The sequence below is a fragment of the Tripterygium wilfordii genome, chromosome 2, assembly GCF_013401445.1.
Source record: "Tripterygium wilfordii isolate XIE 37 chromosome 2, ASM1340144v1, whole genome shotgun sequence".
Taxonomy (NCBI): domain Eukaryota; kingdom Viridiplantae; phylum Streptophyta; class Magnoliopsida; order Celastrales; family Celastraceae; genus Tripterygium; species Tripterygium wilfordii.
In genome coordinates, this window is record NC_052233.1 from 2,655,548 (window position 1) to 2,673,792 (window position 18,245).

The 18,245-nt window shown below is 38.1% G+C and overlaps 1 protein-coding gene and 1 non-coding gene across 2 annotated transcripts in view; both read left to right on the top strand.

Annotated features, from left to right (window-relative positions):
- The first annotated feature begins 13,868 nt into the window (after positions 1–13,868).
- LOC119983436 lies at positions 13,869–13,973 on the top strand. The gene has a single exon (XR_005464625.1). It is a non-coding gene; the product is annotated as a small nucleolar RNA R71 (small nucleolar RNA).
- A 3,007-nt stretch (positions 13,974–16,980) lies between these two features.
- The window catches only part of LOC120009442, a 39,764-nt gene continuing 38,499 nt past the window's right edge, over positions 16,981–18,245 (top strand). Inside the window, exon 1 of the mRNA XM_038860052.1 lies at positions 16,981–17,080. Coding sequence (XP_038715980.1) covers positions 16,981–17,080 — 100 coding nt within the window. The remainder of the gene's footprint in view (positions 17,081–18,245) is intronic.

Sequence of the window (18,245 nt, forward strand, 5' to 3'; positions counted from 1 at the left end):
CATGAAATGTGGACTCCAGCTTTGCCACACTTGTACACATCATTCTAACACTGCCTCTTGCCTATTATTGACATGATAGTGTCTTTTTGTTTAGATAATTAATGTGTTTTTTTTTGTTAATTTGTCTTTTTGAAATTGTGTACAAAATTAAGATCATTTGTGTACGGGCGCACTACATGTTTTTTGTCTTTTTTGAAATTGGGTATAAGTAAAAAAGGAGGGTGCAAAAATGAGCGCCTAAATTTTTTTTTGTCCTTTGTTATTATTTTTGTCTTTTTATTTTTTATAATAATTTCAAAAAAGTAATGATGACTTGATGTGAAGAGAGAGAGATTCATACTTTGTAAGTTTCTCAGGCAAAAATGACAAGTTACGAAATTGAATTGTCTGGTTTTCTATCAAGCTTAGATATTCAATGTAATCTCCCACCACTCTTACAAATTATGTAAAAAAGATATACCGAGCTCAACTATCTGCAAACTCAGGAATGACCACTAGTGATAATGAAATCAGTATTGATGTTGTAGGTTGAAGTAGAAGTTTTGACTAGAAAAGTAGACGCCGTTCTTATTGTAGAATGATGAAAATATTTTTATAGAAGATATATTAGGGCTTTATGGGAATAAAAATATTAATTTGAAAATTATAATAAAAAAATATAGGAGTACGGTTAAAAGAATCTCTGAAAAGTAAAAGGATCTCTGAAAACTAAAAGATCTTTGAAAAAGTAAACAAAATATCAACGGTCCTTTTTATTATTATTATGTCATTTCCAAAGGGGTGTAACAATTAGAAAAATGGATGTAGATATCAACACCCATAATCCAATGCTCATTAGACACTAATTTACAGTTTTATAATGAATGTGCTTCTTAGTACATGTATTTGCATAAATCTTGCATGTCAGTCATTCAATCCTCTAATATATCCATAGGCTAGATGTCTTTTACTAGCTGCACTAAGGATAGGGGTTTATAAAATGGGTTTTAAGAAATTTGATGGGTAGGTCATGTGTATCTTTCAAGCACATTATCGACAAAATACAGAAAAGAAAAAGCATATGTAATGTATTTCGATTTTGTTTTTTAATCATAGCCTTTTCAATTTTTTGTTGGATTAAAATGAAACATTTGAAATAAAAAGAATCAATCTAAAAATCAAGATAATAAACAGCAGCCATTAGAATTCTTTTAAGGAGAAGAGCAATACGTTATAACTAGTTGCATGCTCGCGCTTCGCGCGACACATAATTAATTTAAAAAATAAAGATTTTTGGTAATTTTTTGATACTTTGTTACTATTATTAACAACAGAGCTTGAATTATAGAAAATGAAGATAATTGTGAGATGAACAAATAACTACAACACCTTTTTCTCAATATGTTAAGAAATAATTTTTTAAGAGAGAGCGAAAAATTTGATGCATAAGGAAAAAATATGCTCAGAGTTTAATAATTATTGTTTGTGTTGGTTTTTTTAACAAAGTTGTAAAGTAACTAAAAAACATCTCATAAATTTTAAATTTTATAAAAAATATAGCGCACCTCCTTTGTCTCCTAGTTTTTACATCTCATTTATTATTGTTTATTATGTCAGCAAGCCACAATTTTTCATACTATTTCAATAAGCATATATAATATATAATTTGTTGTACTTTGTATCTCACATTTGATTAAATTCCTTATTTGTACGATCATTCACTATAGGATCATCTTATACGGGATCATCCTCTATGAAATCTCCTAAGAATGCATCCTAAACTGGATCTTTTTCATCATCAGAGTTTATTGAATTGTATAATTTGGTTGTTGTTTGACAACTAATTCCATGATTTGTAGGGTCATATCGTTAGGAATTTTGTTGAAATTGTTCTTTTTTCCCATGAAGTTTTTGTAGTATCTCTTAGAACTTTATTGTGATATTGTATGTTTTTGTGTGTTATTTTATACCTATATTGTGAATATGTTTCATTTAAGCTTTTATCTTTTTGTTTTTCTATGCAATTAATATGTGATAATTGATATGACTATTTATTGTATTATTAAATATGATTTTAAAATTATTTATATATTATTAACTGTATGTGCTTGTGGGTCTTAAAGTTATTCAATATATTTAACTTTTTCTTTTTTCTTTTGTCAATATATTTTTATTTTTTGTCTAGGTTTTTTTAGAGACATCCACGTGGCATCAAGGAAAAGCCTTTTGGATCCTTCATTATATATATATAAATTGAAATTTATGATGATCGTATGTTTTTGTGTGTTATTTTATACCTATATTGTGAATATGTTTCATTTAAGCTTTTATCTTTTTGTTTTTCTATGCAATTAATATGTGATAATTGATATGACTATTTATTGTATTATTAAATATGATTTTAAAATTATTTGTATATTATTAACTGTATGTGCTTGTGGGTCTTAAAGTTATTCAATATATTTAACTTTTTCTTTTTTCTTTTGTTAATATATTTTTTATTTTTTGTCTAGGTTTTTTTAGAGACATCCACGTGGCATCAAGGAGAAGCTTTTTGGATCCTCCATTATATATATATAAATTGATGATTGATTGATGATAAAGGTTGACCGAGTGGGATTCTAATACAATGGGGTATTCATAGGTTCCAAGCAATGAATATTCATTACAACCAAAAATTGGTAAGGACGATTATCATTACGTCATTTGTTTTGTTGAATCAAACTATGGATTAGTGGTAAACAATGGTAATACATATAAAAAAGAAGAAGTAAATAATGGTAATGAATCATTCCATTACATGGTTAAAAATGTGACATGATACTATTATTTAACGACATAAATGTCTTCATAATGTTATAAGAATCGTTACCTCAAAGGCTCAAACCTTACTATTCAATATTCATACACAACGCGCGTAGCGTGAGTATGCACCTAGTTTGATTAAAATTCTTTGACTTAATCAATAATTTTTTATTGGTGTTATCCATTTAAGAGAATCTACATACTTCTCTAATGATAAAGTCATGAAACCAAGGCACTTGATAATTGCAGACAAAAGCTATTATTGCCATAAGCTTATCATAATGGGGATTATCATTTTTAAAATTATTTAACCTCTCATTTACCTTTACTGACATTGGTGTCGGAAAATTTCTTCATTCTACGTACCATTGTATAAACGAATCGGGAAAGATAAAAGATTTATCTTCTAGTTAGAATTGGATAAACCGATTGTATTTTCTAGCCCTATCTATCTATCCATCCATACATTATTGGAATCCTGAAAATGAGAGAATGTCTTACCTTCTCCTGAGCCTGCCACATCACCCATTAGGCTGTCTCAAGAGTTGCCACGTGTAAATTTATATGATAAATTAATTACCACAAAATTAGGAAATTACATTAAAAAAACTTGGGAGTGCAAATGCTCTTCACGCCTGTTGATATTCCGGTCTACGTTCGTGTTCGTTGGATCATCTACTCTTCAGCACCAAGGTAATTCTAGACTTTAATGGTCAATGTTTGCGGTGAACTTGCCAATTACGTGACCTGTATTTGTAAAACAAATTTGAACCCAGGTGAAGTAGTAGGGGATATACAATACTAGCTTCTGGGTCACAAAGAGCAACATAGTGCATGATGGCAGCGTTCTATGCTGGTTTCCCTTATACGTATTGATTGGATGTATGTTGTGAAATTATTCGCAAGCGGACAAATCGCACAAGTAATAAAGAATGAGTAGAGTATCGTTCCCACGAAGATATTTTGGCAAATTCAAATTAAAAATCAATTCAAATAATTAGTACACTAATTGGCAATGTGAAATATTGATTATAGTTTATGTAATGCTAATAAGTAATTAAAAGATGACTAAGTAAGTAACGATCTGAACAATTAACCAACCACAAGTAACAATTTAGTTTCCAAGAAAATTAAACACTAGGGTTCCTAATTTCACCACCTCTCATCCAATTGAATTCCATTGATTCATTGATTCCCAATTCTCAATTTAGTTGTTGACAATCAATTTTCCACTCTATTCGATGTTCTATTCCTAGATACATCGAATATGTTTTCAATATAAATCCGTGTTATTCCTAACACTCAGATTAGTATATTGTAAACCCATTAAGAACAATGGAAATCACTTAACAATTGCATAAGTCATAAACCTATATTTCTATGGTTCATTCAACTTACGTTTTCTATGGATTCTTGCAACCTTAGGCCTATCCTTCCGGTCTCAACCCAAGCTAAAAATCATTCAAATGGTGATCAAGCATTTGAAAGCAATAAGTGTATCCATAGAAAATCAACAACAATAAGAGAGATTAAAGACTAATAACCAAGTTCATTCAACATTCAAAGAGGGGTTCCATTAGGACCCCTAGTAGAGGATTAGTTCCTCATAATCACGAAATACAACTTGAAATCCACACTAGTAGTCATTTAATACAAGAAATGAGAAGAAATTAAAGGAAACCCCTGAAATTCCTGCTTGAGCTCCCAAGGGCCGCCGTCCAAGCTGCCTCCAAGCTTGAGAGAATTCTCTAAAGTTCCCCCCCCTCAAAACCTAAAAACTTCTCCTCTTATACTCCCCACGACCCCAGAGTCGTTTATCTCACACTTCTCTGTCGTTTTGAGTTGGTCTTTCTTGACTTTAGGTTAATTTCGGACAATTAAAGGCCCCAAAAATCGCGAGGCTACTCTGGCCGATCGATCGGAAGAATGCCCGATCGATCGGATTTTCTCTCTGACTCATTTCTGATTCAGCAGGGTCCGATCGATCGGGCACAATTCCGATCGATCGGATTTCTTCAGTGTCCCTTCTTCCTGGTTCTTTCTCCCCAATTTGCTCATTTTCTTCCATGATTGCCCTTACACCTGACTTACAAAATTAAACACTCTTTAGGTAGAATTAATCCAAGACAACTCTAAAACAATGCAAGATTTCATGTAAAATGATGCACAATTATATGAATATAATTGGCATATCAAACACTCCCACACTTAATCTTTGCTCGTCCTCGAGTAACTCTAGAGTCAAGAAGAAAAAGAATTTTAAAACTTCCCCCCAAATCTCAGGATTGAAAGTAGCTCAAAGACACAGGAGAATTATCAACAAAATTGTAGCTCAATAATCTTTATAAAATGTCAAGCAGCCTTAGGATTATAAATCAAACTCCAGCAGAAAACACAGCACATTACAAAGTTCTTAGCTTCAACTTCAAGCCTCACAGATATTCACTCACAAGCAAAATCGCACTGAAGTGGCTAAGTGTTTCTCTCAAGTGCATGTGGGCGGAATATTGTAAACAAGAACTCAGAATTCCCACATGCGAATAATGCAATGAAAACTTAAGAAACAAATGAAATGATCTCATAAATGGGTGTTACTTAACCAAGCAATTGACCAACATCCTCATTCACAAACTTGTGTTCAAATCCAAAGTATTCTCAAAATCAAGTGGGACTTTTTAAGCTTGTAATGTAAGGTAAAGGCTAGATGAGAAGGGCAAAGGGTATGAAGTTTTGAATAAGTGAAGAATTATTATATATAGAAATGTCATTCAAATTCTCTCCATACTTCACTATTTTTCCATTCTTCCATCATTCCCTTTCCTTCACAATCAATTCACAAATATAGAGTCACATACAAATGCAATTTTTTTTTTTTTTTCAGTCAATACCCCCCACACTTCTTCCAAAAGAAACTATAACATACATCCACACTCCCTCAATGACCAAAAGAAATTCAGCATATATCATCCCAATTTTTCATTTGACATAAATAATTCTTTCTCCACAATAAGAAGCAGGGAAATTGGCTATGAATAAAAGGTCAGTGTTTGGCTTCAAAAAGGGTGCAATGGATAGCATGTATAAAATACGATGAGAAAGGTATTTATAGATTCAAAAATGGCCTTACTCTCATCTTTCAAGAACACTATTGAATTTCCCACATGAAAGTAATTTGGATGTAATGTCATGTAATGAGTACTTAGCAAGCAACCAAGATGAAGAATAATGAGATCAAGCAAATATTATAGTGAGCAGAATAAAAACAATAGAGTTGATTTATATCACTCATTGAAAAACGAATGACTCAAACTCACATTGGTTCAAGTCTCCACAATTTGCTAAATAATGGATGTGCACTACCAAAAAGTTTTCAATTTGATCCTTTGGCCACAAGTTTTTGAAAAGCAACGGTATCAATTTCTAAGCCACAATTCATCAATTCATCTCCAGTGCAATGAACACATCAACAGTAGGCATCATAGAGGGGGAAAGCAACACTAAAAGTTTCAAAGAAAAAGTTACACTACCATAAAATTCAAAGGTTCCAAAAGAAAGGGAAAACACAATAAAAGGAGAAACATAATCTAATAAAAGGTTTTTTTTTTTTCCACCCCCACACTTGATGTGAACACTGTCCTCAGTGTTTCAAACTATGACTACACAGTAGGGAAGAGAGGAACAAAACAACCTGGGCGATCTCAGAAAGAACGGCGCCTAGATGGAAGAGGATCTCTGGAAGGCTCGGTAGAAGCAGGTGCAGGAGGAGCTGGGCCTGAAGTAGACTGCATGGACAGCTGGCGTAAAAGAGCAATCATCTCTGACTGCTGAGCATGAATAGCAGCCAGCTGGTCACGGGTCTCAATCTGAAATAACTCAATGGCCTCCAAGCGCTCCTCAGTAGAGCGAACTTGTGGTGGAGCAGCAGGACTGGACGATGCACTGGGAGCAGCGGGCTCAGCATCCGGATCAACAGCTGGAGGGAGATGACCTGTACGTAGATTCCAGTCGGCTGGGGAGAGCTCAGAAACAAGAGGATCAGCATCACCGGTCTCTGGTTGCTGGTGCCCAAAATGGTGGAGTATACGAGTGATCATGCGGGGAAAAAATAACCGCAGCTTCTTCCCCTTGCGTACCTCTGTGGCACACTGTAGCATAGCTCGTATAAAATAAACTCCTACATCAAACCAACACTCCTGGTGGAAGTAGTAAAGTAGCTCCAAGGCGGGCCCGCGTCGCTCAGTCTTATGGCCATGTGGCCATAAGTTTTTCTTTACCATGCTGTCAATAATCCACAGACGAGAGGGAATAGATCCTCGAGTGGCAGCATGCCGATTTCGCTGACGGACCATCGGATCTGGTACCAAGGTGTGGAACATAGTGGTATGGTCAACCTCTACTGGAGGGCCTACTGGAAGATCCTCAGAGTAAGCATCTGGATAGTCTAGGGCAGCACAAATGTCTGTAGTGGTGAAAGTATAAGAAACGACGCCTTTGTCAACCTTTGGTATCCGAATAGTATAGCGAGCAGGCCCGTCCTCACCCTCAACTGGATCAATCGCCCGCAGAGTACGGTAGAAAGCACGAACTAAGGTGGAGTAGACATCAAGCCGGAAATATCGATAGTTCCACAGAAAATCTAGCCGGGCTCGACTTAAGTACCCCGCAGCCCAAGAATTCAGTGGCTCGTCCATGATACGGCAGTCTAGCCTCCAATCACTCACAATGCGAGCCGAAGCAAAATTATCTTGAGAGGGCTTAGGACGCGGAGGTGCCAAAGTTTTCTTCTTAGTGCCCCGCGCTCTCTTGGGTGATGGTGGTGGTGTAGTGGAACCGGATGCCTCAGCTGCCTTGCGTCGTCCCATTCTGCAAAAGAACGAAAACAATTGAGAGCATAATGCAAAAATAGAGAAACCACAAAGACAATCAAGTTCCCACAGGCATCCATTTCAAAATAGTAATAGCATTCAAACAACTCCTGCACCTAAAATGTGGAAGAAATAATTTCACCCAATACCACTCAATAATGGGCAAATAAACACCAAAATCACTCAATGCACGACCCAACATGATATATATGTATATAATGGGACTATGGATGTGAGCGTACAAAGAAACATGTGTGAATTTGCAATTTCAAACAAAGAAAGGTTGGTGAGACATTTTACCCAACACGTTATGCATGAAAATGAGAACTTGAGCGCGGGCATATTGCAATAGTGAAAGAACTGTTCAAATTGGCAAGAAAACAATCACATAGGTCACTAGAGCATATCAGAATTGGAACGTGATAATTCCAAGCACTCAAACATGGTTGAGACATTTCATCGAACATGTTGTGTGCACAATGAATACAAGTCAAGAACAGAGTGCAAAATATCCATGGCTTCCCTTGTATTGTAGAAAGAAGGATTGAATAAGATCAAACAAAACATGCATACACTTCTAAGCCATGCTCAAGCAACCCACACAACCAACCTCCAACAAATCTCCAATTATCAAGAAAAATCAACATTTGGCAGCACACAATCTCAAAATTAAAATGCTAGGGGGTGGAAAGGAATCATACCTAAGATGTAGATTAACCCAAGTGAGAGAAATGAATGAATGCAAGAGGATGTGAAAGAAAAATGATGAAAAATGGTTGATGGAACCGGGGTCGTGTGAGAGAACAAGAGAGAAAAGAGAGAAAAGGTGAAAGGGGAGGGGGCGCTGCGCGGGCTGGGGTCTTTAAAAACCCTGGCCCGCGCGTCCGATCGATCGGAATGGATATCCGATCGATCGGATTTGCTCTCGGGTCATTTTGTGATCCAGATGCTCCGATCGATCGGATAGCCATCCGATCGATCGGACTTCTCTTATGTCCAAATTAAATTTACCTGGTCCGATCGATCGGATTTTATATCCGATCGATCGGACTTTGCCTCTGTCCAAATTTTCACAATTCTGCTGATTTCTACATATCCTGCACCAAAACACTTCCAAAACAACCCAGGCAGTTTTCAAAAACAAGCAAAACAAATATGTTCATGAAAATAAAGCAATGCAAAAGAAAATAGGGAACGAAAGTACCCCAGTTGGGTTGCCTCCCACAAGCGCCTAGTTTATAGTCGATGGCCCGACTCTAGCTTGCTCACTGTTGTGGATTTTGGAGAGGAAGAGTGACCTTCCCTCCAGAAAATTTAGCTTCATAATAAGGCTTCAATCTCTGCCCATTCACTTTGAATGAAGTGCCCATCGTCCCATGCTTTATCTCAACGGCGCCATGAGGAAACACCGCGGTAACTAGAAAAGGACCCGACCATCGTGATTTGAGCTTGCCCGGAAATAGACGGAGTCTGGAATTGAATAACAGCACTTGTTGCCCGACTTTGAACTCCTTCCGAACAATGTGACTATCATGCCATTTCTTGGTCCGTTCCTTGTAAATTTTTGCATTCTCATAAGCATCAAGGCGAATTTCATCAAGCTCATTCAATTGCAATAACCGCTGTTCTCCCGCACTAGCCATGTTAAAATTCAGAAAATTAATAGCCCAAAAGGCTTTGTGCTCCAATTCAACCGGGAGGTGACAAGCTTTCCCAAATACCAAGCGGAAGGGAGACATGCCAATAGGAGTTTTGAAAGCCGTACGATAAGCCCACAAAGCATCATCTAGCTTTAAAGACCAATCCTTCCTTGAGGCATTGACCGTTTTTTCAAGAATTTTCTTCAACTATCTATTAGAAATCTCCACTTGGTCACTTGTTTGAGGGTGGTAGGGAGTAGCCACCTTGTGAGTAATGCCATATTTGGCAAGCAAGGAATTGAATTGCCGGTTGCAAAAGTGGGTACCCCCATCACGAATAATGGCCCTCGGGGTACCAAATCTTGTAAAAATGTTCTTCTTCAAAAACTTCAACACCCCTTTTGAATCATTGGTGGGTAACGCCATGACCTCCACCCATTTAGAAACATAGTCAACCGCCACAAGGATATAGTAATTTCCCAAAGAATTAGGGAATGGCCCCATAAAATCTATACCCCACACATCAAAAAGCTCCACCTCAAGAATATTGGTTAAAGGCATTTGATTTCGATTTGAAATATTCCCGGTACATTGACATTCATCACAAGCAAGAACAAATGAATGGGCATCTCTAAACAAAGTAGGCCAATAAAAACCGGATTGCAAGACTTTAGCCGCCGTTTTGTTACCGCCAAAATGACCACCACATGGAAATGAGTGGCAATGTTTCAAGATACTAACCATTTCTTCCTCCGGAACACACCGACGAATAATTTGATCCACACATTGCTTCCATAAGAAAGGCTCCTCCCAATAATAAAACCGAACGAGATAAAGGAATCTCTTCCTTTGTGAGTGAGATAAATCCGGAGGAAGGATCTCCTTGGCCAAATAATTTACAAAATCAGCATACCAAGGAGTTGTAGAGGAGTGAATAGCAAACAATTGTTCATCCGGAAATGTTTCTTTGATAGGAATGGTGGCTTCTTCCCGACCCTCCAATAATCTAGACAAGTGATCCGCCACAACATTCTCGGATCCCTTTTTATCTCGAATTTCCAAGTCAAATTCTTGTAATAGAAGAATCCATCGAATCAACCTTGGCTTGGCTTCCTTCTTCATCAATAAATAGCGCAAGGCTGCATGATCAGTGTATACAATGACTTTAGAGCCAATCAAGTATGATCGGAATTTGTCAAGAGCAAAGACAACCGCCAAAAGTTCTTTCTCCGTTGTTGTGTAATTTAGTTGAGCATCATTTAGAGTACGGCTAGCATAGTAAATAACATACAGGATTCTATTCTTCCTTTGACCGAGAACCGCTCCCATAGCGTAGTCACTAGCATCACACATGAGCTCAAATGGAATGTTCCAATCCGGAGAAGTGATAATAGGGGCTGTAGTAAGCCTTTCCTTGAGAGTGGTATAGGCTTCCAAGCACTCCTTTGTAAAATGAAACTTAACATCTTTCAACAATAATTCACACAAAGGCTTTGTGATTTTTGAAAAATCCTTGATGAAACGCCTATAGAAACCCGCATGCCCCAAGAAACTTCTCACCTCTTTAACCGAAGTTGGTGGAGGGAGTCTCTCAATAACTTCAATCTTAGCTCTATCCACTTCAATGCCCTTTTGAGAAATTCGATGCCCTAAGACTATCCCTTCTTGCACCATGAAGTGACATTTCTCCCAATTGAGCACTAAATTAGTTTCTTCACATCTTTGGAGCACCATAGATAAATTCTTCAAACAAGAGTCAAATGATGAGCCAAAGACAGAAAAATCATCCATGAATACCTCAATTGTGTGCTCCACCATATCACTGAAAATACTCATCATACACCGTTGAAAGGTGGCCGACGCATTACATAAGCCAAAGGGCATCCTTTTATAAGCAAAAGTGCCAAAAGGACAAGTGAAAGTAGTTTTTTCTTGGTCTTCCGGAGCAATGGGGATTTGGTTGTACCTCGAATAACCATCCAAAAAGCAATAATAAGAGTATCCAGCAAGCCTCTCTAGCATTTGATCAATAAAGGGCAAAGGAAAGTGATCCTTTCTAGTGGCATTGTTGAGCTTCCTGTAATCAATGCAAACTCGCCAACCGGTAGTAGTTCGGGTGGGAATCAATTCATTCTTCTCATTCTTCACCACCGTGATTCCACCCTTTTTGGGAACTACTTGCACCGGACTTACCCAAGAACTATCCAAAATAGGGTAAATAATTCCTGCATCAAGAAGTTTTAAAATTTCAGCTTTTACCACATCTTTCATATTAGGATTGAGTCGGCGTTGATGTTCCACCGAAGACTTGTAATCCTCCTCCATCAAAATATGATGCATGCACATAGTGGGGCTAATTCCCCTAATGTCCGCTATTGTCCATCCCAAAGCCATTTTATGCTCCCTCAATACTCTTAAAAGTTTGTCCTCTTCTTCCGTATTCAAATTCGAAGAGATAATAACTGGCAAGGTAGTAGAATTCCCCAAGTAAGCATACCGAAGATGAGACGGAAGAGGTTTCAAAGTGAGTGTTGGAGCTTCTACAATACTTGGTTGTGGTCTTGAAGGCAAGACACCAAGCGGTTCAAATCTCTGGAATCTTCTTGGTTTAGCCTCTTGCATCGATTCTAACCAATTCATAAACTCCACCATTTCATGATCACCATATTCGAGAGCATCTCTATTCACCAAACAAGACTCAAGAGGGTCTTGGCGAGAATTTATGGAATAGGTGTGAGCCAAGATATGATCCACCGAGTCTATGCAAAGACAAAATTCCTCGTCGTCCGGGTACTTGGTAGTGTCAAACACTTTGAACGTGACTTCTTCATCCGCAATTCTCAATACCAAAGTACCTTTTTCCACATCAATAAGAGTCCTCCCCGTACGCAAGAAAGGTCTCCCCAAAATAATTGGAGTATTAGAATCTTCCTCCATATCAAGAATTACAAAATCCACCGGAAAAACCAATTTGTCTACTTTGACAAGAACATCCTCAATGATACCACGAGGATGTTTAATAGATCGATCCGCCATGATAAGAGACATTGTAGTGGGGCTGATTTCATGCAAGCCAATGAGCTTGGCTATCGATAGTGACATTAAATTGATACTAGCTCCCAAATCACATAGTGCCCTTTCAATCACTGTACTGCCAATAGTGCAAGGAATGGTGAAACTTCCTGGATCTTTCTTCTTAATTGGAAGCTTTTGCTGCACTATTGCACTACACTCCTCTGTCAACTGGACACTCTCATAATCCTTCAACCTCCGCTTCTTAGAAAGAATCTCCTTCATAAACTTGGCATAGCTGGGCATCTGCTCCAAAGCCTCTACAAAAGGTATGTTTATCTGCAATTTCTTGAACACATCAAGAAATTTTGAGAATTGAGAATCCTTCTTGGTGTTTTTCAACCTTTGTGGAAAAGGAATTGGAGGTACATATGCTTTAACTGGAGGTGCTGGCAATGAACTATCAGGCCAATCCAATTCAACTGCATACCGGGATTGCATATCCTTGCTTTTCTGCATTTTTTCAACACTTTCATTTTGGTCTGCAGTGGTCCGATCGATCGGAATTGTGGCCGATCGATCGAATTTTTGTCCTGTCTCATTTTCAACATCAGCTCGAATAGAGCTCCGATCGATCGGGTGTGAGGTCCGATCGATCGGATTTGAACTCTGTTCTTCCTCAACTGCATTTTTCTGCAATTCTGCATCTTTCAATTTTTCCGCTTTTTCAGCATCTAGATCAGCAGCAGTTTTCACTATATTCCCATTCCGTAAGGTAATAGCATAACAATGATCTTTACCTTTCGAATTCACTTCAGTTTGGCTAGGGAGTCCCCCTTTTTCTCTTGATGATAGAGCATTAGCTAGTTGCCCCACTTGTATCTCAAGATTTCTAATGGATGCCCCTTGATTCTGAATCAGTGATGCTTGAGTTTGTAATGCAGAATCAGTCTTGCTAATGAAATTGTTGGTGTTGTTGGCTAATGCCTCCATACTTCCAGCCATTTTAGCAAACATTTCATCGATGTCCCTCTTTTTCTCTTGTGGCTGAATTTGTTGAGGGGGAGGGTTTTGCACATTTTGATTGTTGCTCCAAGAGAAGTTTGGATGATTTTGAAACCCCGGATTATAGAAATTTGAGTATGGATCATTTCTTGTCCGATTGTAATATCCACCTCCAATAGCATTAGCTTGTTCACTTTGAGAAGAAGATGCATTAGTAATCAAACATTCTCCGGTTTGATGGTTAGCACCACAATACTCACAAGATACAAATGGCATTCCTTGAACCGCATGAACTCCTTTGGCGTGAATTCACTGCTAAAGCATCAATCTTTTTAGCCATAGTGGCCAAAGCGGTCATCACATCAGCATCTCTCAAATTGCCTTGCCTTTGTGGTAGCCTCTCCGTAGGCCAAGAAGTATTTGTCCTGGCAACTTTCTCCAGCAAATCTCGAGCCTCCTCCTGAGATTTAGTCATAAAAGAACCACCTGCGGCTGCATCTAATATTTGCCTCGTTGACATGTTAATCCAGAATAAAAAGCTTGGTAAACAATCCACTCCGCAAGTCCATGATTAGGACAACTCCTCAAGATAGCTTTGAACCTCTCCCAAGCTTCATGGAAAGATTCAAGATCAAATTGGGAGAAGGTCATGATATCATTCCGGATTTGAACCGCTTTCGCAGGAGGGAAAAATTTTGATAAGAATTGCTCCGAAAGCTCATCCCATGTAGTAATGGAATTGGGGGGAAGTGACATCAACCATGCCTTAGCTTTATCCCTCAATGAAAATGGGAATAATCTCAAAAGAATTGCATCGCGAGAAGCATCCTGAATATCAAATGTAGCACAAATATGCAAGAATGAAGCCATATGCACATTTGGCTCTTCATGAGGAAAACCATGAAACACGACGGAATTGGAGATCATGGTGATAATAGCCGGTTTGATCTCAAAGTGAGTGGAGTTGATAGGTGGATACCGGATACTAGAGGGAGTGGTATCCCAAGTTGGTCTAGCACATTCCTCCAAAGAACGAGGATCAATTTGTCTTTGAGGTCCATTCGCCTCATTGACTCCGTTTCCACCATTGGCTCCCATACCATTCCTTCCTTCCAAATTGTCTCCCATGCCTTCAACTTGATTATTATATTGCTCCCGTATACGCCTACGAAACGTTCTCTCAATCTCCGGATCCAAACCAATCACACTCGAGCGAAGAGCACGTCTTCCTAAGCTCATACAAGAGAAAGAATTTCTCTACAGAAAATTAAAAACCAAATTAGCACAAAAATTACTTAAATTGACACAAAAATAAAAATTTGCCTCAATCCCCGGCAACGGCGCCAAAAACTTGTTGTGAAATTATTCGCAAGCGGACAAATCGCACAAGTAATAAAGAATGAGTAGAGTATCGTTCCCACGAAGATATTTTGGCAAATTCAAATTAAAAATCAATTCAAATAATTAGTACACTAATTGGCAATGTGAAATATTGATTATAGTTTATGTAATGCTAATAAGTAATTAAAAGATGACTACGTAAGTAACAATATGAACAATTAACCAACCACAAGTAACAATTTAGTTTCCAAGAAAATTAAACACTAGGGTTCCTAATTTCACCACCTCTCATCCAATTGAATTCCATTGATTCATTGATTCTCAATTCTCAATTTAGTTGTTGACAGTCAATTTCCCACTCTATTCAATGTTCTATTCCTAGATACATCGAATGTGTTTTCAATATAAATCAGTGTTATTCCTAACACTCAGATTAGTATATTGTAAACCCATTAAGAACAATGGAAATCACTTAACAATTGCATAAGTCATAAACCTATATTTCTATGGTTCATTCAACTTATGTTTTCTATGGATTCTTGCAACCTTAGGCCTATCCTTCCGGTCTCAACCCAAGCTAAAAATCATTCAAATGGTGATCAAGCATTTGAAAGCAATAAGTGTATCCATAGAAAATCAACAACAATAAGAGAGATTAAAGACTAATAACCAAGTTCATTCAACATTCAAAGAGGGGTTCCATTAGGACCCCTAGTAGAGAATTAGTTCCTCATAATCACGAAATACAACTTGAAATCTACACTAGCAGTCATTTAATACAAGAAATGAGAAGAAATTAAAGGAAACCCCTGAAATTCCTGCTTGAGCTCCCAAGGGCTGCCGTCCAAGCTGCCTCCAAGCTTGAGAGAATTCTCTAAAGTCCCCCCCCCCTCAAAACCTAAAAAATTCTCCTCTTATACTCCCCACGACCCCAGAGTCATTTATCTCACACTTCTCTGTCGTTTTGAGTTGGTCTTTCTTGACTTTAGGTTAATTTCGGACAATTAAAGGGCCCAAAAATCGCGAGACTACTCTGGCCGATCGATCGGAAGAATGCCCGATCGATCGGATTTTCTCTTTGACTCATTTCTGATTCAGCAGGGTCCGATCGATCGGGCACAATTCCGATCGATCGGATTTCTTCAGTGTCCCTTCTTCCTGGTTCTTTCTCCCCAATTTGCTCATTTTCTTCCATGATTGCCCTTACACCTGAATTACAAAATTAAACACTCTTTAGGCAGAATTAATCCAAGACAACTCTAAAACAATGCAAGATTTCATGTAAAATGATGCACAATTATATGAATATAATTGGCATATCAATGTACTTCTGCATGATTGATTGGAGACAAACAAATTTTCCTTGAATAAGAAATTTGGGACTGTTTTAGTTTTCGTCAATTCTGTTTTTTCTTTCCCAATTTTAGTTGATACATGGACAATATTGATCTGTTTCAACCATAAACAGTACTGTTAGATATATCCCACATCGGTTGATTATGTGAAACATATGCTGAATATAAGGGCAAGCCTCCTCTCACTTCAATAAGCCATTTTGGGGTGAGTTGGGTAAGGGTTCAACTTTATAGGATGGTATCGGAGCAGGCCGCCGGGTTGAAAACTCCACGTGTGCGTGGCGCGAGCTGCCCAAGTCTGGCTCGCGACCCAAACACGTGCGGGGGATGTTAGAGATATCCCACATCGGATGGTTATGTGAAACATATGCTGAATATAAGGGCAAGCCTCCTCTCTTCAATAAGGCCTTTTGGGATGAGTTGGGTAAGGGCCCAACTTTATAGGAAGTACCCATGAGGACGGTCAACAAGAAATGCTCATCTGGTTCTCCAAGGAGTTACTGATGTGGCTGCTTGCACAAAAGCAGGTTTTAACGACATTGGTAAGTGGTTATTCTAGCTTATGAGTTAGCTTGGGTGATCTCCACTTTGGCTTTTTCCTTCTTCGACACAGGTATTGGGGCTGGATTGGAGTGTATGACGGTTGATCCAAATCTTGGTGTTCAGAAAGTTAATCCAAAAGTAAAATCAAAATCCTTTATTTTTTATTCCAATTTTGAAGGAGTCTGATATAGTTTCGCCTGTCATATAAATATTGGTTATGCTTGATAGGTACATTATTTTGTGCTAGCCCGAGATTGTCTTCTTCCTATGGGCATTACGTCCAAACACAAACATGAAGGATCTGGCAAAGCTGAAGACGGCATTCAAGAAGGATGGTTCTACCACTGCTGGTATTTAATAATGTCGCGCTACAGAAATTTCAACTTAGGATCTTCGTTGATAAAATAATGCATTTTGGATGGTAACTTGATTAATATGCATGCTATGCTAGGTAATGCTAGCCAGGTGAGTGACGGTGCTGGAGCTGTCCTGGTGAGAAGAAGTTTAGCTATGCAAATGGGAATTCCCATTCTTGGTGTGTTCAGGTATATAGCATGGACAGTGCAATGACTTTTTTGACATACACTTATATTTGATTAGAAGCCTTCAATACATGGACTAGGCTTATTAGTTGCTATTGCAATTAGACCTTACTGAAATTCAGGCATCAGTAGAGGCCCCAACTCAGGCACTCTGTGTCTGCTAAAATTTTGGAAAAAAATTTTCCCTTGCAAATATGGAGACAGAATTGGCAGTGGTGAGAAAACTTTTCTCAAGCAGCAATTAATTAAAATTTTTGAATGAGCGAAAAATAGTTTCATTATAGTATTTCTTAATCTAATAGTTGGAAACTTAAAAACAATGGGATGTGTAATACATAACTGGATACTTCTTAATTTTTGATGTGAGAATATGGCTTTTGATTGTAGTGAATGAAGAAGTAAAATTCATATGATGGATTCTCACTAATTTCTGACTTGGATTTGTTTAGCCGATGCAACAGCATTTGATGATGAGTTAAAGACGGAGAAGTTTTTCCAAATTCTCGCAGGAGTTTTGCTGCTGATGGTGTGACCGGACCTCTATTTTGAGGTCCTAATACTATCTAATTAGGAGGTTCTAGTGTTTATAGTAATTCATTTGTGTTTAAATAAAGTAATTTTACCCTTATACATGTTTCCCGTTGGTTTTGCAGGAAATCGGGCTTAAATGACTGAATTGGGCACCTTTAGAGCTGAAAGAAGAAGCTGGGACTCAGCAGGTGTCCGGACACCTGTCCGGACAGTGTGTCCGGACGCCTCAAGTGCCGTCCGGACACTTTCTTCACAAATTGAGACAGAGGCTTCAAAGTTGATGGAAGCATGAAGTGTCCGGACACCCGTCCGGACACCCGTCCGGACACCTGTCCGGACACCACCGCGGAACTGCAACTTTTCTGCACAACATTTCAAGGGCATTTGGGGTAAATCATGTATATAACCAATGGGGAACGTTTGTATAAGGGCAGTTAGGTATTTTCAATGGTAAAAGGGGGAGAAAACCCTAAGATTTCTTCTTCCTTCACACAATTCATCTCCTCCAAGTTCTTGCCTCCATTGTTTTCTCTCAACTTCTCTCTCTAAGTTTTTCTTGGTTTTTCGTGATTTTGTTTGTAAACGTTGATTTTCATCTATAAAATTGATGTTTATACCCATTATGAT